The sequence below is a fragment of the Candoia aspera genome, chromosome 14 (genome assembly GCF_035149785.1).
Source record: "Candoia aspera isolate rCanAsp1 chromosome 14, rCanAsp1.hap2, whole genome shotgun sequence".
NCBI lineage: Eukaryota > Metazoa > Chordata > Lepidosauria > Squamata > Boidae > Candoia > Candoia aspera.
In genome coordinates this window covers 12,156,533-12,181,000 of record NC_086166.1, presented here as the reverse complement: position 1 = coordinate 12,181,000, position 24,468 = coordinate 12,156,533, and the positions used below count along the sequence as shown (strand labels likewise).

The following is a 24,468-nucleotide window of genomic DNA, read 5'->3' as shown; positions in this document are numbered from 1 at the left end:
AATTTCCCCACTTGCAGAAGGCAGAGATGGCCTAAACAAGCTATTTCTTCCTGAGCTGTTCTCCAGCGCAGCTATTTATTTATTTATTTGTATCCCACCTTTATTATTTTAATAAATAATTCAAGGCAGCGAACATACCTAATATGCCTTCCTCCTCCTGTTTTCCCCACAACAGATGCCAGCCACAGGTTAATTAGCACCCTTGGCCAGCTTGTGCTGCTATCTGAAGTTGACAAAGACCCTAATCAGTTTCACCGTAAAGGTGTCATGAGTACTGATGGTGAGCAGGAGGGGGCCCTTATCCAGGGGGAAAAATGCATGCGTAGTTTAGAAGCTTTGAATCTCCCTTCAAAGAAACTCAGAGCAGACCCGCCTTAGATTTCTGGATTTTATCCATGAGGGTTTTCCCACAGCCTTTCAGTTTAGCAGGATTTTCTGTCTAGTAGAATAGGACAATAAACACTAGAGACATAAGCTACCATCTCAGCATGGTTCTTCACTCCAAGATAGGACAAAAGGCTTTCTTAAGTGGCTCCTGGCTTGCAGCCACCAGCATGTTAAGCAAGCAGCTGGCGCCAAGGCATTTCTTTCAATGGGTGTTCCCCATTGTGCACTTGCTTACTTTCTTGTAATCTCTTCCTTTTCAATGAATGTAAATACAAACATTAATTTCCCCTTGCTAGTTATCCCAGGATCAGGGTGAGGATTCCAAAGGGTGGGGGATTGGGAAAAAGGGCTATAAGATCTATCCATTTTTTCCAGCTTCCTTGCGAGTCAAGTTCCAGAACATGAACCTTCCCCACCATTTGGGCTCACCTGGCTGTTTGGGGTCGTATCCTCCTGATGCTGTAAGTATTTAGGGCCAATTTCTTAATAAACCTTTTTTTAAGATTTACCACCAACCTGGCGTCTCCTTTGGTGTTCTCTTTCTTTGGTACCTGACCTGCAAATTCTAAATTAAGTGTCGACACGTAGATGAACAGAAACACACAGGAGTCCTGGGTCCTGGATTTGGGATGCATTCTGTAAGTTAGCCTGTTTGAGGTACCTTGGTTCAAAAATTGTTGCCCTATGATGCACCATTTTGCCCAGTTAAAGGTTACAAAGTATCAAACAGATAAGACAGTTTTAGTAGTATATAGTTAGATAGATATACATGTAAATGTGAGTAGATTAATAGGTACCGCTTCGGCGGGCAGGTAACGGCGTTCCGTGTAGTCATGCCGGCCACATGACCACGGAAGTGTCTACGGACAAACGCCGGCTCTTCGGCTTTGAAATGGAGATGAGCACCGCCCCCTAGAGTCGGACATGACTGGACTTAATGTCAAGGGAAACCTTTACTTTTACCTTTTATACTTAGATAGATTCTGTTACATCATTTTACCGCTTGCTGTGTTGTGGTTTTCTTCTTCCTTACTAGAAAATGACTGGAAATTGTGCAGTTTCCAGCAATCATAGCCAGAAGGGGCTCCAGGGCCCCTGTGTGTTAGCTCATAATTTGGTTTATAAGCCTGACAGCTTGTTCTGTGAACCAAACTATGGTTTAGTCCTTAAACCACAAATCATGGCTTAGGGCTACTAAGCTGCTTTTAGGTTGCTTTCCCCTGTTTTAGCGGGAGGGTGGGATTTTTGAGATCTCTGGGCATGAATGGTACTCTTTTGGCTACAAGAGCTGCAGGACCAAGAATCTAAATATTGGGAATCAAGGGAAAGCTGATATGCTTCTTCTGTAGCTCCCAGTCCTACTGAAGGGCAGCTGAAACCCTGTGCGTAGGCGCAATTTCACAATGCAATCAGAGCAATCCATCCCCTGTTTCCGTTTTGCAAAAACGCCCACAATTGATTCCCCTCCCTGCTGCCTGCCAATTATCCTGTGTTCAGTTGGCGCAGTAAGAGACCTGAATATTAACACCCCAGGGCAGAACATGACTTTATGCAGTGAAGGGGGGCGGGGCGGAATTCTCATCTCTGTTTATTAGCAAGGGGACTTGCTAATAGTCCTAACAAAAGTGCTGTTCCTCACCTCTGCTAAGGGGAACTCATGGGGTGGGAGCCAAGAGTTATGGGCCACCTGAAGAATGAGAAAGAGAAAGAGATAATTTGGTGAATTGGAGATCAAGAAGGAAAAACAGACACTAAAACCAAGGAGCAAAAAAAGAAGCAGAGGGGGAAGGAGAGACTTTAGTTCACAATTGAACAGAAATGTTTGAAGAACAACCCTCAGAAGGTTAAAAAAAGGACCCAAGAGATTCAGTGAGGGCTAGGCGTGCTCGGTAGCCATGAGTGCCTTGAAGATTCCTGTGAGATGAGGTGGGACATCAGTATCCTGTTGCCACCCCCACTTTGGGGCAGAACTTATATAATACCTGTCATGTTCACCATTTCAATGTGTTGTTAACATCGTAACGTTTCACATGTCAAACCGTTCTTCCGTGTCTTACATGCTTGAACGTTTGCTGGTATTTTCCATTATTGCTGTGCTCTTTATTTTGCTGCTTTGGAATGTATGTTTGGGTTTGCAACTCTGTTCAAGGTTGCTTTCCCAGGCAGATGTAACGGTTGCTAGCACCTGGGAGGGGGTGGTTGCTAACGAGCGCTCGGGGCGGGACTGGGTTGGAAGCAAGGCTTTTAAGTTTGTATTTGGCGCGCTTTGGCTCATTCTCAGCTTTCTCTGTATTTGCATACTATTCCTTTAATAAATCAGTTATCGTTAAGCTCGGGCTTGTGAGACTGAGTATTTGGGATTAGGCAACCATTACATAAAGCTGAGAATCATTGATATCATCTTCCGCTAGCCCCATCCAAAGTTTGGGTAAAGGGGAGCGCTAGCGATGACAGAACCTCAACTACGCGAGAGTGATGGGAGCGAAGAGGAGCCGGACTCGACAAAGACTCTGGTAGCTCCGACTTCGCGAGCCCAAAGGGCAGCACGTCGAGAGAAGCGGGATGCCCAATTGGATGACCTATTGTTGGCGGTGCAGGGTGCCACAAGGGGTGAACTCCAACCCGAGGTGGAAGCAAGAACGGGGAGGGAATCACCACAGCCATCCTGGGAACATGAAATCCCCTTATCACCGAGGGTGGTGGTGACAACTAGACCCGTAGAAGAGCCTGTCACTTCAGCCCGCATGAAAGCAGTAGAGGATAAAATGGACATGATAGTGGCCCTCCTGAAGGATATTCCCAGAGGGTTGGGGTCCCTACAGGAAGATTGGGAAGAAGACCCCTCCCAGCTGGCTTACCCGAGAGAGAGGTCCCCGTCACTCAGGGGAAGAAGTAGGACTCGGGCTTCCTGACAATCGAGGGGAAGGGAGTCGAGAACAACCAGGGAGCGGCCACCACTGGGGGCTCGACGTGCGTTGATGTTTGCGGAGCCATCGCAGCCGGCGGAGCCGATAAGAACCTTTCCACCGTTTGGGGTAAAGTTTGATGGCGACCCTACCACGCTCTCTTTTTTCATTACCAATGCTAGACATTATATGGATGATTGGGGACGATGCTTTCGTTCGGAGCAGGGCAAAATTAATTTTTTTGCCCACAAGTTGAAGGGGAGGGCAGCGGATTGGTATGTGCAGTTATGCCAAGCAGAAGCCACGGAGTTAGAGGACTTTGATGAGTTTCTGTGGGCACTAAAACAGCACTTTGAAGACCCCTTGGTCCAAGAGAGAGCGAAAAGCGCCCTGAAAAAACTTTATCAAGGAACTCTCTCCGTCGCAGACTACGCTTTGGAATTTAAAGCTCTAGCGGGAAAGGTGGAGGACTGGTCCCAGTCTACTTTGGGGGAAATGTTTAAACAAGGACTGGAGACGGAAGTCCTCAGGTGGGCTTTGTGTCGGGATGATCCCAAAACGTTGTATGGGTGGATTCAGTTGGCAGGCAGCGCGGAAAACGCTCTACAGACGTTCGCCCATAGCAAGGAATCAGTTATCGTTAAGCTCGGGCTTGTGAGACTGAGTATTTGGGATTAGGCAACCATTACAATACCCTAAGCCAGTGTTTCTCAACCTTGGTGACTTTAAGATGGGTGAACTTGCTTACTTTCTTGCAATCTCTTTCTTTTCAATGAATGTATTCAACAACTCCCAGAATTCCCCAGTTAGCATGCTGGGAGTTGAAGTCCACCCATCTTAAAGTTGCTAAGGTTGAGAAACACTGTCCTGAGCCATGGACTGCTTCGCCATAAATAAACCACCGTCAGCAAGAGTTGCCCAGCATGCTAAGCCCTAAAGCTTGGTTTGTGAACCAGAATGGCCAGGTTCACACAATACCCTGAACCAGAACCTTTAAATGTGTTTGACTTAAGGATCTCCCTTGATGAAGAAAGGGAGCTTATTCCTTAACAAACCCTGCTTGATCCAGGCAGGATCTTTGAAGATCCTTTTCTCCCTACCATTTCTCATACAGTTTGATGGAAGAGAATTCACCTGAGGCATCCTTTCAAAGAAAAAATGGTAAGAAATTCTCTTGGGTAGAATATGGCCATCTGGCATGTATCTAGTGGTGAGGTTGTATGGAGGTGTCCTGTCTTGCACCAGACAGCCATCTCTCTCCAGCAGCTTCCCTGGTTCCTCATCACCCCAGGCATCTGCAGCCTTTCTGGCTTCCTCACCTTCCATTCAGTCTAAGACAAGACCCTAGGAGGGACCTTCTGTGGGAATTTTCAGTTGGGATGCTACTGTTAAAGGCTAAAGGGAAGTCCTGCCCTTTAGAAATGACTGAAGAATTTCTCCTTCCTTGGGAAAATCCAGAGAAATTGTCCACTCCATTTCTCTGCCCCCAAATTGGACAAAGAATTTCATAAAACCTTTTTATTCCCAGGTCTACTTGAAACTGAATTGCAGTCTGGGTTTCAGCTCTGCAGTAGGAGAAAGGTTCAATGGATAGAGTTTGAAAGTCGGGTCAGACAGAGAAGGCCCAGTGAAAAAACGCTCATCCTGGGCAAGAACTACGTGCAAGGGGACAATAAGGAAAATGAACAAGGCAGGTTAGGTAAATTATCACTTGGCTGTGGTTTATTGAAAACAGCTCTTGTTCAAGTCAGGTTACAGGATGTTGACAAAATATCATAGAAGCAGAGAAGAACAAATGGGACTCATGTGTGGCTTCAGATAAAAAAATGTACATATATATTATTTTAGAAACCATGATTGCAATAGAAGCATGATACATCCCAGTATAAACGGAGAAGACCAGCCAGGTCATCTGTGTCCTTCTATGTGCCGTGTGCCATCTAGCATCGATGGGGACCTACAACTATAATTTCTCCAGGCCACCATCAAATTCTTCAAGCCTTTATTTTTCCATCTGATTTGGACTAGACCACTCATCAAAGAGACCACATCTTCAGCTAGTGGACTGCCCTCCATAAAGGAGAGCATATGGCCATCCTAAGTAGTGATGGATTAGAAACCTGGAGGAAGGAGGAAGAATGAATTGAATGAATGAATGAATGAATGAATGAATGAATGAATGAATGAATGAAATATGTATGTATGTATGTATGTAACTTTTATTATGAAACTTTTTCTGACCACTGAAGTCTTCAATCCACACTTTTCTTATCTATCAGGCTCTAAGCTTGCTTTCCATTTTCATGTTAGGTAGAGATGGTGGCCCTAGGGCAGTGTTTCTCAATCTTGGCTGCTTGAAGAAGTGTGGACTTCAACTCCCAGAATTCCCCAGCCAGCCATGCTGGGGAATTCTGGGCATTGAAGTCCACACATCTTCAAGCGGCCAAGGTTGAGAAACACTGCCCTAGAGATTATGATCAAAAGCAGGCCTGCCCGCCAAGATGCTCAGAGGGATAGGAAGTGCAGAAATGACATCTTGTCCAGAGCTATTGTCATTGGGGAAAACCTATCATTGAAATGATACTGTCTCTGTTAACAGTTTCAGATTGGTTTCCAGAAATTACTGGAATAGATCAATAGCTCAATCACTTACTACAAGGAGTTAGTGCATTCAGTGGCCTCTGAATTTTGTTTCCAATGCAGCTTCAAGACGGTCATGGGCTTCTACTGGCTGGTGGCTGTAATGTCGTTGACCATCACCACATGTCTCCCGCTCCATTTGCCATCCCAAAGAGTAAAGTTTGCTGTTATCCTGTTCTGTTCTTAAGGAAGGAAGGATTCTTTTTTTTTAATAAATAGTCTTTATTAAATTATTCACACAAATAATACAAACATAAAATGACAAAATCAACAATAAACATAAAATGCAAAAACAAGAGAAAGAAAAAAGGAAAGGAGAAACAAGAAAGAGAAGAAGAGGTTTAAAAGAAAGGAATTGGATTTCCAGCTCCCTAAGTAATACAATTTTATACCTTAACTAAATAATTTCTTTTCACAATTCACTAATTTGGTTACAATAATTCTACAGTTCTATTGAGATTATATAAGTCAAATACATAATATTTACATCTTGTATTATATTCATAGGTTTTACACATTTACGTTAATTTTTGGGTCGATTCTACATAGTTGAAGAAGGGGGTCCAGTCATTTTGAAAATCTTCCACATTTTTATCATTTAGCTGGTCCGTAAGTTTTGCCATCTGCGCCAGATCCAGGGACTTAAATGTCCGTTCTTCCATTGAGGGGGTCAGTTCTTCCTTCCACTTTGATGCATACGTAATTCTAGCTGCGGTGATCAAATATCGTAAAAGTTTTCCATGTTCATGTTCCAAATCCTTGTCCATGATGCCCAATAAATAGAGTTCTGGTGTTCTATTAATTTCTTTAGTCAACATTTTACAAATTATATTGTGTGTAGATGTCCAAAATTTTTTCGCCTTCTTACAAGTCCACCACATATGATAAAATGTTCCTGTTTCTTTTTTACACTTCCAGCAGACATTTGAAGTATTCTGAAACATTTTGGATATTTTGTCCGGAGTAATGTACCACATGAACATCATTTTGTAAAAATTTTCTTTTAAATTATAATTTAAAGTAAATTTCAGCCCTTTGGTCCACATTCTTTCCCAAACATCATAGTCAATGTGATGTCCAAGGTTTCTCTCCCATTTAATCATACATTGTTTAATTTGTACATTTGCCATTCTTATTTGTAATAACATTTTATATATTTTGGAAATCATGTGGTCATTGTTGGCATAAACTAACTTATCCCACCAGGTTAAATCTTTTGTGAATTTGTAACTTTGGGCATCAATTTTAAATTGTTCCTTCAATTGAAAATACAAAAGCCATTGGCATGGATGTCCTTCATTTTCCAATTCATCTCTTCTTTTCATTTTATATATAGCCCCTTCAAATTTTATTAGGTCCAAATATCTTAGCCATTTGCAAATCCCTGTTTTTTCTCTCCTACTATACGCTTCTTGTGGGGAAATCCATAACGGTAGAGTGGGTGTTAGAGTAGATTTATATTTTTCCCAAATTCTAAGAAGGGACTTTCTAATACAATGATTATTAAATACTTCATTTACTTTCAATTTGTTATACCATAAGAATCCATGCCAACCAAATTTCAGGTCGTGGCCTTCTAGATTTAATAATCTATAATTTTGTAAAGTATTCCACTCTTTTACCCATAATAATCCACATGCTTCATAATATAATTTAAAATCTGGAAGACCCCAGCCTCCTCATTCTTTAGCATCCTGCATTAATTTAAGTCTAATCCTTGGTCTTTTCCTTTGCCAAATGAACTTGATAGGTCTTTTTGCCATAATTTAAAAGTTTTGTCAGTTAATAATGGAATATTTTGAAATAAAAATAACATCCTTGGCAAGATATTCATTTTGATTACAGAGATTCGCCCCATAAGTGATAAATTTAGTTTTTCCCACTTCCCTAAGTCTTGTTGAATTTCCTTCCATATTTTTGCATAGTTGTTTTGGTATAGATCATTAGTTTTAGCTGTAATCTCTACCCCTAAATATCTGACTTTTTAACACTAGAGAATCCTGATTTATTTTCTAATATATTCTGAATATTTTGTGACGTATTTAAGTTTATCATTTTGGTTTTTGTTTATTTATTTTGAAACCAGCTAATTCTCCATATTCTTGTAGCATTTTTAATAAGTAGTCAAGAGATGTTAGTGGATTTTGTAGGGTAATAACTAAATCATCTGTGAACACTCTTAATTTATATATTTCTTGTTTTACCTTTATTCCCTCAATCTGATTTTCCTTTCTAATATTCTCTGTTAAGACTTCCAAAACCAATATGAATAGTAAGGGGGAGAGTGGACAACCCTGCCTGGTACCTTTTTCTATTACGCATTCTTGAGTTTTATCTTCGTTTATCACAATTTTGGCTTTTTGGAATGTATAGATTGCTTTGACTGCCTTTATAAATGTGTTGCCCAAATCCATAAATTCCAAGGTTTTAAGCATAAAATTCCAGTTTAAATTGTCAAAGGCTTTTTCTGTGTCTAAAAAGAGTAGCATAATCTGTTTTTCGTTATGAATTTGGGCATACTCTATTATATTTATGATAGTCCTTATGTTATCTTTTATGTGTCTTTGGGGTAGGAATCCACTTTGGTCATGATCAATTATTTCTTGTAATATAATTTTTAATCTTTCAGTTAGAATTAATGTAAATATTTTGTAGTCATTATTCAGTAGCGAAATAGGCCTATAATTTCTACATAGTGTCGGATCCTGTTTCTCTTTCGGAATTAATATAATATTCGCCTCAGACCAAGATTGAGGTATTGGATTTCCTGATGCAATCATATTCAATAAATCCTTAAATGGTAGTAGTGTCATGAGTACTGATGGTGAGCAGGAGGGGGCCCCTATCCAGGGGGGAAAACGCATGCATAGTACTGAGGAGTTGAGCAGCCATTCAAAGAGACACAGATCAGACCCGCCTTAACCTTTGGGGTTTATCTGTCTGGGTTTTTCCCACGCTTCTTCAGTTTGTTGGGATTTTCTGTCTAATGCAGCAGTAATAAAGCACTAGAGACCTATTCCTTGTCTCAGCGTGGTTCCTGACTGTTAGGACATGTAGTATTTGATCTTGGAAATATTTATAGTATCCTGCAGAAAAACCATCTGGTCCTGGGGCTTTGCCCGTTTTCAGTTTTCTAATAGCATCTATAATTTCCTGTGTTGTAATGGGGTTGTTAATTGTTGCTTTTTGATTTTTAGTTAGCTTCTTTAAATTGTGTTTTAGCAAATAGTTTTCAATTTTGTCAATTGATATTTCTTGTTTCTTATATAAATTTGTAAAAAACTTATTAAATGCCTTCTTAATTTTTTCATTGTCAACTAATTCTTCCCCATTTTCTCGAATTTTGGTAATGGGTTTTTTTCCCTTATCTTTTCTTAATTTATATGCCAACCATTTAGGAAGGAAGTATTCTTGCAGTACTTGGATTGAACAAGAAATCCTTCCTCTAATGTGACCTCTTTGTAACCCAGTTCTCTGGAGCACCTTAGAAAATACAACAGAATAGGATACCACTTTGTGGTAATTTGACATGTCACTCACATTTAGCATGGAGATCAGAAGGCACAGCCAGCTGGATGGGCTTAGAAACTGTCCATGTTGGGGATCATAGATAATGCAGATGTCCAAGCCCAGGGAAGCTTCCTGGCATACTCACCTGCTTGTGTTTTAGACATTTGCATCAGAGGGGTAAGCACAGCGGCGGGCAACACATGACATTCTAAGTGTTGCTGACCAGCTCCATTAGCCAGGTTGATAAGAGCTGATGGGAAATGCACAGTGCATTTGAGTCTCAGCCCTAGTTAACCAACTTGTCTTATCTGCCACTATCAGTGGAAATCACCCCCATCATTTTCCAGGTCTTTGTTGGTGACTCAAGCAACCACTAGGTAATGTTTAGCTATGGTTGTGTGTGATGACACATACGTAATGATACAATCATGGAAATGATATGACTTACATACTTGCATCAGATGTCCTAATTACATCATGTACAACATGCAGATGGCATCATTTTGATGTCATCATGGATGAACACTGCACTGGTCATATGCTTTTGGCTAGAGAGAGGAGATGAGATCCGTAGGGAACAGGCCTCCTCTTGAAAGCAATGTGCATCTCCTAGCCCTTGAACAGTTTATAGAGACTTTTCCCCAAATCCCCACAGATACAGTAAGTTCTATGTCCTCACTAGAAGGGAGAATACACTTGCATGCTGTGCATGACTGTGATGTACACTGAAAAAAGAAAATAAACCATGAATTATGACCTTAATGGAAGCATTTGGCACCCTTTTCTGAAGTCCCACTCCAATTTGGCTTATGAAATGCAGGGGATGATGGGACCATGATGGACCTTGGATCCAGTTCACACACATCCAGTTGTCCATTATCTTCATTCACCCGGGACATGTTTGTGGAGCCGACCTGAGTACCACGCACAGTGAGAGTGGCATGGACTGCATGGACTTTGTTCCATGGTTTCTTCCTCAGCAGACATTTAAACACCTTCTTAAAGCCCTTGCGGAAGTGCTTGGAGACCAAGGCATAGACAATGGGGTTGAGGCAAGAGTTGGCATATGCCATACAGTGAGACAGCAGGCGGAAAGCATAGGTAGTTTGGTTGAATGGGAAGTCTCCATAGAGGTAATAGAGCACAACCACATGGTAGGGCAGCCAACACAAGCAGAAGAGGATGGTAACAATGATAATCATTTTAGTCACTTTCCGCTTAGCTTTCTTGGACTCCAACACGTCCGCCAAAGGATCCACGGACGTCCAGAGATATTTAATTGTCCTGGTGTAGGAGAGACTGACAATAAGTGCTGGGATGATGTAGCCAAAGATGAAGGTGCTGGTGTCCATGACCTTGCGCTTCCATTCCTCCCACCCTGGCATGCAGATGTAGCTGTCCTCCCATTGAATCAAGTCGTAGTAGCTCAGGTAGGGCCCTGAAAAGATCATGGAGACGCCCCAGATGATCACCGTTGTCACCACCGCACTGTAGGGAGTGCGTAATTCCCGGGAGTGCAACGGATAGCGAATGGCCAAATACCTATCGAAAAGTCAGCTACGTCAGGAATCGCTAAACATATATATGTTGTATATGATCAGAAGCAAGGGACAGTGAGAATAGTAGACATTAAACACTGCAAAACATCATGTTTCCCCATGATGGTTCCTCCCATCTCTTGCAAAGGAAAACAGTGAGTGTTCTTGTGAAAGTGTAACATTCCTGTTGCCTGAATGTGTGCAATGGTATGTGGGAAAGGCCTTGGGAGACAGGGTGAAGAGATGCTGCCTAGAGAACGGTCAGATAAGAGACGGCTTGGCTCACAGCTGCATAATGGGAGGAGAAAGCGGCTCAGAAGGGACCCTCCCTAGTTTCTCGGGCAGTAAAGGTGATGGTGGGAGAATTGTACTTTCAGACTTGCCAGATTGACGTCAGGCTTACCAGGTAGACCAGACAGGAAACACAACCAGATGAGCTAATTCTACTTTATTGTAAAATATATTAACAGAATCTTGCAAATCTGAAAGTACAATTCTCCCCCTGTCTCCTTTATAGCCCAGGAAACTAGGGAGGGTTTCTGAGCCTCTTGCCTCACTATGCACTATGCACCCTCCTAAGCCTCTTGCCCCACCCACTATGCAGCTGCGGGCTATGCCTTCTCTTACCTGACCATTCCCTAGGCAGAATCCCTTTGCCCTGTCTCCCAAGGTCTGTCCCACATACTGTTACGTGTCACTAGGTTCACCCATCATGCTAAACCACAATGTGGTTTGGTTTGGTTTTGGTTTAGTATGTCCTGTGAATCCAGGCCATTGTGATTTCATTTAGTAAACTATAGTTTAGCATGATCTGGGCACACCTCAACACAGAGCGCAAACTTTGTTGGTTATGATTTCTTTAGCAAATTAGAATGAAAAAACATGTTTTCATAGACCATGACTGGGGTCACCCATTGCGCTATATGGTTAGAGTATTGAGTCAAAAATGGGTCATAGATTAACTAAGCCAGAAAATAACTAAGCAAGCTTAAAACTTAGGCTATTTTGCTAATATAGTATAGCCATTAGGTTTTTGGGTGATGTAGTTAAGCATGTTGTTGGAACACAGACAATGTGGGATGTTGGGCAAATAGGCTGAGGACTTCTAGGCTGGATGTTGGGACGTGCAAAATATGACAAAGCAAATGACTGTATAAGTAGAACAAGCTCAACTTGTGTATTGTGGAAACCCAAAACATGGATTAATTCAGGATATGGAATAAGGCTGTTGAATATAAGCAGCAGAGGCTGTTTTCACACAACTTGCAAAGCTATAAGGTTGCTTACTTTGGGCTTAATGTGACAGGTGAAGCCATCTGGTTGTGGCTTATTCAACAAACGATGATTAAGAGCTTCTGGTTTGGCATTCTCATTATGAAACAGCCTCTAATATATATGCATGGGTGCTTATATTTGCATAAATCTGGTTGTTAAAAAGCATAGGGCTCTATTTCCTTGAGACTACGCAGCTTGGTAAAATCTGGCGGCCTTTTCATGATTAGCCATTGCAGTTCCTTCCATTGTGTTAAGATGAAGAGGTAATGTGAATATTGAAATTTATTCCCTCTGCCTGTTGGTGGCGTCTGCATCTTTGATTATAAAGTGCTTTGAGCATTATGTTAATACCATGAAGCAAGATGCTCTAATTCTGAAGTAAAATAAGGTAACAGAAAGCATGGCGTTTGTTGGGGCGATTGAAATTATGAATTTATGTTCCAGCCATGAATTCTACTGCACTAGAAACTCCAGGGATTCAGAGACTCCCAAGGAGAATTTCTGCCTCGTGGACTCCAAGGAAAAATGATTGGTTTGTATGGAAAAATAATATTTATTTTTGACAGAGATTCACCTGATAATTTGCAAGGTGCTAAAAATCCTGTCATTAATAGGACAGTAATCCAGTTTTTTTTCCTTTTCCTATAGGTTTTAAATCCACACACAGGAAAGGTAACTTTGTTCACAACAGTCTCTTAGCATACATCGATGTATTCTATGCATCTTTCCCTAATTCCCTAATGATGGCACATAATCAATTAGCTGTCCAATAGCCTTTTAAACACACACACAGAGACAGACACAGACACACACAGACACGAATTGCTTGGCTTTTGCTCTTTTACATGTACATTTCATGCAGACTTTTAAAACGCAAATTTCCCCGATGTAAGTCCTCTTTTGAAAGGTAGCAGTGCTGTTGGTATGTTACTTTCAGTGGTATACCTTTTCTAAGATTTTTAGAAAGCAGACTGGAAAGCTGCCACACATGCACACACACCAGCACACTTACTAACATTCTGCCCACTGCAAAGGCCATGAGCATAGGTAGTAAAGGTAAAGGTTTCCCTTGACGTAAAGTCCAGTCGAGTCCGACTCTAGGGGGCGGTGCTCATCTCCGTTTCAAAGCCGAAGAGCCGGCGTTTGTCCAAAGACACTTCCTCCATGGTCATGTGGCCAGCATGACGACATGGAACGCCGTTACCTTTCCGCCGAAGCGGTACCTATTGATCTACTCACATTTGCATGTTTTCGAACTGCTAGGTGAGCAGGAGCTGGGACTAGCAACGGGAGCTCACCCCGCCGCGCGGTTTCGAACCGCCGACCTTCCGATCGACAGCTCAGCGGTTTAACCCGCAGCGCCACCGCGTCCCCTTAGGAGCATAGAACTGAGCATAGAACTGTCTAAAATATTCTTCCAGCAGAATTTGTGACTAATTTTTTTTAACACTGTAAGGGTCCTTAGAGGCAAATAGAAGTATACCCTTCTGCTTAGGAACTTCTTAGCCTTCTAGCAAAATGTGCTTGTAGCCTGGGAGCATTAGAGATTCTTCGGAACAATAATTGGTAGAGAAAGATTTTTAATAAATAAGATATCCAACATGTTTTTATTTACTTAAGTGAAAGACAGCTCGTTATTTTTGTTTGCTTGGTTTGAAACAGAACGTAACACAAAGCAACCAAAACCTAAATGTCCCATTTTTTTCCCTACTACAATACAACCCCCCAGAGTCCCTCTTTTGGGCAAGATGGGCAGCAACAAAATTTAAATAATAAATAAATAAATAAATAAATAAACATCCCTGCCTTAATTGATTTAACTGCAATTTACTGACTAAATCATGGCTGGATTCATGGATTTTATTTATTTATTTGGTAAATTTTTATAGCTGCTCATCTCACATACACATAGTCCTCACTTAACGACCACAACTGGGACTGGAATTTTGGTTGCTACATTAAGTTGTCATTTAGTGAATCTGACCCAATTTTACAACCGTTTTTGAGGTGGTTGTTAAGTGAATCACTGTGGGCATTAAGTGACCCACGTGGTCGTTAAGCAAATCATGAGGTTCCCCGCTGATTTTGCTTGCCAGAAGCCGGCTGGGAAGGTCGAAAATGGCAATCACATGACTGTGGGACACTGTGACGGTTGTAAATGTGAACCAGCTGCCAAGCACCTGAATCGTGATCACATGATTGCAGGGATGCTGCAATGGTCGTAAGCACGAGGACCAGTTGCAAGTCAGGTTTTAGCACCTTTGTAAGTCTGAACCGTCGCTAAACAAATGGTTGTTAAGCGAGGACTACCTGTACATGACTCTGAGCGGCGTACAAAGTTAAAAAACACAACAAAAAACACAACAAAATAACCAATAATAACGAAAATCATTTTAAAAACTTAAAAACAATGAAAACCATTAAAAAAAACCTCAATCTGCAGAAGAGTGCACTCAGTTTCCCTAGTAATACAGCCACTTTACAGGCTCCGCACCCACTTTCCCAGATAGACTAAGCCATAAATTATGGGGTGCAAAGCTCTCCGTAGCACCCAGCCCCATTGGTGCTCACCGTAGGGCCTGAACCCGGTCTGGGTCATAGAGGAGAGGGTCAGATTACCTGTCCACGGAGACAGCGGCCAGTGTGAGACTGCTGGCATACATAGTGAGGTAGATGAAGAAATGGACAGCTTTGCACATGAACGAGCCAAAGAGCCAGCCCTCGGTGGAGTAGATGGTGGCCTGGAATGGCACGCAGAAGATGATAAAGGACAGGTCAGCCAAGCTGAGGTTGAGGATGAAGAGGTTGGTGCTGTTGCAGCCCATCTGGCTGTTCTGCAGGAGCACCGCCAAGACCAGACTGTTCCCAACTGTACCCAACAGAAAAATGAGGGAGAAGACCACCGGAATGGCTACCTTGGTGGGGCTGAACTGGCCAAGGTCAGAAGAATTCCAGGGTCCAGCCAAACTGGCAAGTTCTTCTTGTTCAGACATTGTTTTAAGAACAAAAACAATCTGTGGGCAAACAGATGGAGAAGAACAAAAGAGAGGTTGAGGAGCCCATCATGAGATAATCTAAAAGCCCCCTAAACCCCAGATTCTAAGCTTTATACACAAGCAGAACAGTCTTCCTTCTTCTTAGATACCAGCCAGAGACTTCCAGGGTGTATAAAGGCAAGCAGGTCTTCTACAGTTTGCTCCTATCTAACCAGCCTTCAGTGGCTGCTGCCTCTGACTGTGGAACATGGCTGGTACTCATTGACGAGCAGCCAAGCCTGTGTAGAAGCTTCTTGCACAGAGTATCAGATGGACCTGCCCATATGTAATGGTATGTCCTTGAAAGACAGGGTGAAAAGACGCTGCCTAGGGAATGGTCAGATAAGAGATGGCATAGCTCACAGCTGCATAATGGGAGGAGAAAAAGGCTCAGAAGGGACCCGCCCTAGCTTCCCAGGCTGTAAAGGAGATGGCGGGAAAATTGTACTTTCAGATTGGAAGATTGATGTCAGCCTTCCCAGGTGGACCAGACCAGACAGGAATCACGACCAGATGAGCTCATTCTACTTTACAGTAAGGCTACATTAATAGAATCTTTGTCAGGCCCAGCCCAAGAACTTCAGAGAATCAATCCAGCCAAACTTCAGTTCTTTATTTGCTCACACCATATAGACAGAATCTTGCCAGACAGAAGCCACTCTACCTAACCTAAAGGGAAATAACTGGGGAAGGCTCTAGGGCGGGGCTAGTCTGAACCTCTTAGTCTTCCCACATTCCAACCCTGGACTGTGTTTTCTCTTACCTCACTCCCCTCCTTGGAATGTGCTCCCTCCTTCCTGAGAACCAGCAGCATTACTGAAATCCGCCACATCTTGCAAGTCTGGAAGTACAAATCTCTCGCTGTCTCCTTTACAGCCTGGGAAGCTAGGGAGGGTCTGTTTTGAGCCTCTTTCTCCACCCATTATGCAGCTGTGGGCTGTGCCATCTCTTATCCGACCATTCCCTAGACAGCATCTCGGTTCAAGATTGTGTAGTGCATTGTACATCACATATATCTGTTGTGGGGACAGGCTTGACAACTTCAAAGATACCTTCTGTGTTTCTAAGTATTGTGAAGCTGTGGTTGCCGTAGATCTGTACAGTCAGTGACTGCTCAGGGTACGATCCTGATCTTCACTAGTTAATGCCCCAAAGCTATGGCACATCCCAAAAGTTTTTAAATTCCACTTTAAAGGAGCAAACTCTGCTGCTCTCTCATTAAGGCATATCACAAACGGAGCTTCAAAAATACTCTTGGGAATTCATCCAGGGTGAAATTTACAGCTTCTTAAGGCCATGACAAGAAGGTGGCTGCGTTAATAACCCCATTTGGACTTGGTAAATGCTGGCTTTGCCAGCAAGCACCTTGAGAACTGAAGGTTTAAAACCAAGTCCAATTATCTGCTGCCAATCAAAGTATCCTGGTCTCTCTCTCTCTTTTTAGAAGTCTTTAATCTGCATATATGGTCACTGGAAAAAGAATATTCCATGCTGATTTATGCATGAGCGAAAAACCCAACAATGAATCCCAAAGTTTTATTTTACCACTTCATCTTTAGCTGCTGCTGTAGCTTTAATACTGGCATTTTCTGCTCTCAGTTGACCCCAAGGATGATAGATTACACTGAAGCAAAGCCACGCTCATTCTTTATTCAAGAGTCAAGGGGTAAATAAATACACTTGCCAAGAACATTGGTTTTATTGCACTGGAGAAATATATGGCTTAAACTCCCACCCATCTCTTTCCTCCGACAAGTATCTTTGGATTCTCTTCTGCTAAATTAACAGTCATGCTATTTGCACAGAGTTGAGTTTTAATTCCATCTTTCCAGGGGTATCTGCAGGGAAGGAAGGGGTCAAAACGTCAAGATGGGAGCAGTGACTGTGCAACTAAAGCCCCATTCTTTTTAACCTGCTTTGTAAGGCATATAAAAAGGGGTGGGGCTTCAATGAAACAGTCATAGCTACCATCTTGACTTTTTTGACCCTCTCTCCCCCCTCTCAACAACCCTGCACCTTTCCCTGGGCACACAGTTTTAACAAGACCCAATTTAGAAACTAGAGATTGGAAGCTTGTAATATAATTTGTATGGCTTGGGTTTAATCCCTTGTGTGGGTCCAACGAAAGCCATGGTTTGACAAACCTAGCCAATTCATTTATTCATCAGATTGTGATTAAGCAAACCATGGCTTAGTGCAAAATGTGAATCAGGTCATGGTGTTATCTCTGTGGTTTTGACTAGCATATCACTTGAAGCACATTACAGCCTCTGAATGGCAGTGCATAATGTAACAGGCTGGCTAACTTGGAATCCGGTAACTGGCTATGATTGTGTGAGTTAGCCATGTGCTTTTCTGGATGTGGTCTGGCCTTGGCTTCTTCCAATATGTGGTGTTTTTTCTACATCCCAGATGACTCAAAACAACTGGATTTCCCTGGTGGCCTCCTGCTCAACAACCAACCACGTCAAACTCTGCTTAGCAGGGTTGTTTCCAGGGTCTGGTCAAAAACATCAAGGTGGTGGCCATGATGGTGCAGTTGAAGCTCCACCTGGTTTTTATGGGCCACACATGAAAAACAGGCAGAGTTTCAATTGCACCATCATGGTCAACATCTTGACATTTTTGAACATGCTCTGCTTAGCTTCTTCAGTATCAGACAAGGTTGTCTAGGTATTGCCCCCTAACTGGGTGGGTAGATGCACTGCAGAAAAAATACCCCACATTATTCTCAAGTAGAGCCACTGGTAGGGGTTTCAGAAGGAAATGGCAGCATCCTAGACCCAGGAGAAGAACTGCAATTCTACTTCCTTGGGGCCTTAATTTCCACCTGAAATAAGATCTGTAGACCTTTGTGAATTATAACAGAAGCTGTCAGCTAATTAAGAAATAATTCCTCCCCCACACTTGTTAAAATGCCCATGATAGACTTCTACAAGTAGATACAGTAGAATTAAAATGAAAAAGCTGCAACAAGTTTTAACACCAAAATCTTAAAAGTGAACACCCTGCCTAAGGTTTTAATTAAAGAATCTGGTGCAGGGGTAGGGAGGAGGGGGCAGGCATTGGACCTTGTAAAATCACAATTCCCAGTATCCTCTCCATCCTCCCTGGGTTTGCTGGGAGCTGTGATTCATCTGCTGAGCTGCATGTTCTCCACTCCTGATTTGGAGAACAGTCTTCTGTTGCTGAGAATTACAGGAGCTAAACTCCACTGCATCTTGAAAATGCTAAGTTGGACCACAATGAAAGGCTGCAACCCAGCAGTTTGGAGCTGGACAGAATAAAGCATCCAGTGCAAGAATTCTGTATTTACGAGATGCCATATCTCCTTTTCAGGTGTGGGCTTCACGTCTCTATATCTCTGTATTAGCTGAAGCTGCTAGGCAGCTTCAAGGGTGGCCCCATGTCAATCACAATGCAGAAGTCCAACTCCAGCGATAAACTGCAGTCCAAAATTAGTTCAATCTGTTTATTTTGTGTGTATCCTACCATTCAACTGCAGAAATTCCTTTAGCCTTTTATTTTACAGGAGAGGGGCATATGTAGCTTTATAATCACAATTGACTGTCAAGAGAAACACATCAAAGAAGGAAGGAAGCACATTTCTCAATTTATACCCAGTTATACTCACTTTATAATTGCTTTTGAACTTTTTCTGATGTGCTGCAAAGACACTCAACCCTTAAAAGCAAAAAGAGACAAAAGAAAAAATATGGGGGAAGTCAGCTATTTCCCCACTAATTAAAATCAAAACAGTCTGGAAAAGAGGTTGATGTTAATTCAGAAGGTTGCGGTTTTAACATCTAATATAAACTATGGGCAGCGTTTAAGATTGAGGCATTGGCAGTCTCAGCTGTTGATCTCTTTTATATGGATAGAGCTTCATCAGAAAGGTTTATTTTTTTCCTGTTTTTTTACAGGTGCCTTTGGACTGGTCACACTCAGTCCAGACTGGACGAGTGCGAGGCTAAAACAGGAAATGTAGACTTATCTGATGATGCACAAAACTCGATTCCTCTTTGGAGAAAGGGTAGGATAAAAAAAATATTTTCTGACATCTATTTCTTCCCCAAACATCTTAGAATGCACACATCTATTCCTCCAAAAATATCAGAGATCTACCAAGCACCTGCAAACAATATATATTAATTTCATGATGCACAAAGCTTGATTTGACCCAAGATCCATCATCACGTAGTCCTAAGCCTGTTTTCAGTTCTGGAACTTGGCTGTGCAAACTGTGGGTGGCAAAAGAAAGCCTGTCTCCTAACTACTAAGTTCTTGATGCAGTTGCAGGGAGTGACTTGAGGCTGAAATGTTATTCCAGTGTCTCTCATTTTTAGAACCTTGGCACTGGTTGTGGGAATGAACCTGGGGGCAGGACCAGTGGGGGTTGAGCCTCTAGACCAGTGTTTCTCAACCTTGGCAACTTTAAGGCAAGTGGACTTCAATTCCCAGAATTCCCCAGCCAGCAAGCCTGGCTGGGGAATTCTGGGAGTTGAAGTCCACATGCCTTAAAGTTGCCAAGGTTGAGAAACACTGTTGTAGACAGTTCCTATTGCAATTTAGAGTTCTTGCTGGTTTTAAATTGACCCTGTGTGGTTTCTCTCTCCTCTCTTACACACACACACACACTCACACTCACACTCAAACACAAATCTTCCCCTCTGTCAATAATGAATTGTCACCAAATTGCTTCTAAGGAATATGAGGCTTCTTTTCAACAGTCGTAGACATCGTAGGAGAAGAGTCACGTTATAGAAGTCAACCAGAAGGAGTCTAGCAGCAACATTCCCAACCCAAACATTTCACCCAAAGACATAATAAGCTCATGAGAGCTTTTGCCTTTGGGCGAAATGTGTGGATCTGGAGCGCTGCTGCCCAGACTCCGGATGTTCAAAGGTTGTGTCCCTGATGTGACCACGATCCCTCCTGGAACTGTGGACAGCAAGCATCATCAAAGCCTTGTGCAAGGATCCAACCTACCTTGTTTGCTGGGATGGCACCGTAGGGCTGCTGGCTCCCAGCTTTGGTTCACTGCTCCTTCTTTTCTTCCCTGCTGTTTCTACTCTGCAAAGATGAGAGAAAGTCTTCCAAGCAGATCAATGCCTTTCCCCCTCTCGTCTCCGTCCTTCCTTCCCTCCTTCCCTCCCTTTCTCTCTCTCTCTCTCCCTGTCTCTGGTGCTTCCTGCCTCTCTGGTGCCACCTCGAGGTCCTCCCGCCTCCTTCTGCACGCAGGCAATGGTACCTGGCATTTGCTGGACCAGGCTGGGATCCCTCTTCATCCTCACTTCCTTTAGCCTTCTTATGACTTTAGACCATCCTGGTCTTTCCTATGGATAGGATGCTCTCTCCACTTGCCCTGCACGCAGCTCAAAGGATGCCTTGCCCACCTTCCATTACGGAGCTGTCCCCAACCCGGGGCTCTCCAGAGACTGAACTACACCACCCCGCAGCTCTTCCTGTTGGCCCAGCTGTCTCAGGTTTCTGGGAGTTGCAATTCAGCACTATCTGAAAAGCCACAATGCAGGTTCCCCATCCCTGTTCCTAGGAGGAGGAGGGGGGAGGGGAAAGGGAAAGGGGAAGGGGAAGAAGAGGTCACACGCATCTTCTTATGACCTAAAGTGGTCTGTTTGATTCAGGCTTAGAATAGTAGATGAACTAATATCCTGAAAAATGCTGCTGTCCTCTTTCTTCCCACTTCCCACTTGATTTGATCAAAGAGAATTTGGTTTTGGAAATACTTGCAGAGGAGAGGAGAATTTCAGACTACTGACTGGGCGGCCAAGGAGAGAGTGAGAAGGTCCTCTCCTTGGTTTGCACAATCCTTCCTGGGCAGCTTCTTACCCAAGGGAAGGGCCCAGAAAGGAATTGTTTCCCTGGACCCTTCTTCAACTGGAAGTACCAGCCAGGGATGTTCCAAGGAGATGAAAAAATGGCTTCAATATTTCAGCGTTCCCTTCACCCATTTCTGTTTCCTGGATCATTGGCTTCAAGGGACAAAATAAAAATGGAGGGTGGGCTACAGCGACATAGGTTAATGATGAGAAGTATCTGAGTGTGTGGATGCTCAAAGGAAGGATTCTTCTCTTCCTGGCTGGGTAACTCAGGAGCTGTGTTCACACAACACATTTACCCAGGTCAATGAAAGATTGTGTGGTTGCATTTGCATAACATTGCAAGGGTCAGCTTCCACCTTGCTCGTTTTTTTTTCCAGATTTACAAGCTGAATGAGCCCAGCCTCTGGGGTTAGTTAATTGTTCAGCATATAATACAACCCTAGAAAATGGGCTAATTCAGTAGCCAGATGAAGGATGTTGTGGGAATGCAACCCACCTCTTCAGAAAGCTTGGGCATGGTGGGTCACACCCAGGGCAGATGAAGAGGACCATGAATTGAAAAGCTCGCAGAGCCTTAAAGCCTGGGCTTTAGGAACAAGTCCGGGAGCTGAAACCCCCTAACATTTGTTGGTTGCCCATCAGACAATTAAAGTGCCATCGGATAATTTTTATATTCACATGGCTGTTTCTTATCATAACAATACAGCAAGAGACAAATCACATCTGGTTTCTCAGAAATCTCTGCTCGATGCTGAAAAGCAAATGATTATTCTGTGAGCATCTTTTTTCATTGCAGTATCATCTGCTCCATCACGCCTGAGAGATGACATTATTTTCACTTTATCTAAACTAGTTTAAGATTTCTATATCCCATACCTGTGCAAATGTTTCAAAATCAGAGACAGGGATGTAGTTCTTTCAGTGTGCCTTGCCTAGCAGGACACACAAAAATGCTTTCGCTTCATGTCCCCAAATGGAGAGCCCCAAGTGGAGATTCTGACTTGGAAGGTAATTCCTAAAGGGAATTCTCTTCATAGAAGTCCAACTAAACAAATCATCCACCTGAAGATTTCTTAATGTTTCTTAACAGCAGGGGTAGAGAAGTTTTCAAGAAACCAGATCTGGGAAAAGTTTCAAGTCCAGCTTTGATGCAGCCAAGCAGAAATGTCAGCAGGGCAGTCAAAAAAGTCAAGATGGCAACTACAATGGTACAATTGAAGCTCCACCTGTTTTTTTGTGTGTGTTGCAACAGAAATGAGCAGCACTGGATTCAGGGCAATTTCTTGGATCCAGGGCAATTTCTTCCACCACGAACATATATAAAATGTATTTATTTATAATTTGTTTGTTTATGTGATTTATGAGAGCCGGTTTGGTGTAATGGTTAAGGCACTGGGCTAGAAACCAGGAGACTGAGAGTTCTAGTCCTGTCTTGGGCACAATGCCAGCTGGGTGACCTTGGGCTAGTCCCTCTCTCTCAGCCCTGGGAAGGAGGCAATGGCAAACCACTTCTGAAAAACCTTGCCAAGAAAACTGCAGGGACTTGTCCAGGCAGTCTCTGAGAATTGGACACAATTGAACGGATTAAAAAAAGTTGATTTACAGAGCTGCCCTGACAGTAGTGACTCTGGGCAACAAAGATTAAAACCATCACAAGAACATATAACCCATGATACTCTGGTTACAATTCCCAAAACCAAAAGACGTATCCATTAGAATGGATAATCTAATATCATATGAGACCTGGATACTCACTATCATGCGTTGTTCCAAACCACCCCAGGGATTCTGACATATATCCAACAATTTAATTCTCTCCCCAGTCTCCAGACCAGAGGTAATGAACTTAATTGCCTATCTCAAAAGTGGCAAAAGTCCTGGAAGGGGTCTTTATCCTCCCAGAAATGCTCATTGGTGGTGGCCCCCTTATTCACTAACTAACCCCTTCCTACCCATCTCCAAGGAACAGGCCAATTCCATCATAAGGCAACAGAATCAATCCAGCTATCATCCTATCAGCCTACTACATATAATTAGAGTCAGTTTGGTGTAGCGGTTAAGGCACCAGGCTAGAAATCGGGAGACCAAGAATTCTAGTCCTCCCTTGGACACGAAGCCAGCTGGGTGACATTGGGCCTGTCACTTTCTAGGAAGGAGGCAATGGCAAACCACTTCTGAAATCTTGCCAAGAAAACTGCAGGGACTTGTCCAGACAGTCTCCAAGAACTGGACACAATTGAGCAGATTAAAAAAAAAGTATAATTAGCAAATTATATGCTAAACATCTTTTTAACAAGATATTTAGCAGCAAGTGGCTGGTCCAAAAAAGAATCTTAGCAATAGAGCAAGCTGGTTTTAGATCAGGATTTTCTATTGCCGATCAATGCATCCCTTTGCACCACCTCTCTGCCAAGTATACTAATGTACCTGGAGGTGTTCTCTATGCTGCTTTCATAGACTTCAAAGCAGCGTTTGATACAATCCCTTGTGAGAGGTTGTGGCTAAAAGAGCGGCTTCCTCCACTGATTGCTAGCTTCTGCAACTAATTATGATGTTGCATGAAGAGACTACAGTGCAGATCCAGTGCTCAGATAGTGGAGAACTGACTGATCCTAGCCCAACATCCAAGGCAGTTAGATTGCTCAATGTTTATATCAATGATATTGTTCAGGATCTTCCCAAAGCCAAAATCCATCTCCCCTCTCTGGCCAATAGACCAATCTCCATTCTGCTCTATGCTGATAATGCTGCAATTTTGTCTGTTTCACAGAAAGACCAAGGTGGTCATACTCACCCAGCAGCTTGCTAACCATCCCATCTCTGGAAGATGAATAACTATCAAAATGAGCAGGTGAAGGCTTCCAAGTGCCAAAGGCTGGCATTTATTTCTAGCAATCTTCTCAGAAGCCTTCAAACCTTGCTTTGGGAGTCCAAGCAGCCTCTAATGTGATCATTAGATATTCAGCCCATAAAGGTAACAGGGATGTGCCTGCTGCAATAACACTTTCTGAAGTCAAAAGTGTTTTGCTGTGCAGCATGCAATTTTCCACTTACGAGGATATCCATTCCTTAGTGGCTGTTCAATTTAATTTTTCTGAGATCCTCGCTCTGAGTTCCCTGTTGGATTGTTAATGTGCTTTTCGGGCTAAAATTTGGCTGAATCTCAATCAAGGCTCAATTATGACTCTATTGGTTTAAGTACTGGCATAAACAAATTTGGGGAGATGGATCTCCAGCCCAACTAATTCTGACAAAGAGATACCAAGCTCTCTTCATGGAAGAAATAACAATAGATGGCCAGGCTCACTGTGGGCTCACTTCCTATAATGGCATG

The 24,468-nt window shown here is 42.8% G+C and overlaps 1 protein-coding gene across 1 annotated transcript; it reads right to left on the bottom strand.

The window, feature by feature from the left end:
- Positions 1 to 10,201: 10,201 nt before the first annotated feature.
- LOC134505408 (galanin receptor 2b-like) lies at positions 10,202 to 15,249 on the bottom strand. The gene is made up of 2 exons (XM_063315092.1): positions 14,876 to 15,249; positions 10,202 to 10,985 (listed from the first exon to the last, which is right to left on the bottom strand). The coding sequence occupies exons 1-2, from the start codon at positions 15,247 to 15,249 to the stop codon at positions 10,202 to 10,204; spliced, it is 1,158 nt and encodes a 385-aa protein (XP_063171162.1).
- Positions 15,250 to 24,468: the final 9,219 nt, after the last annotated feature.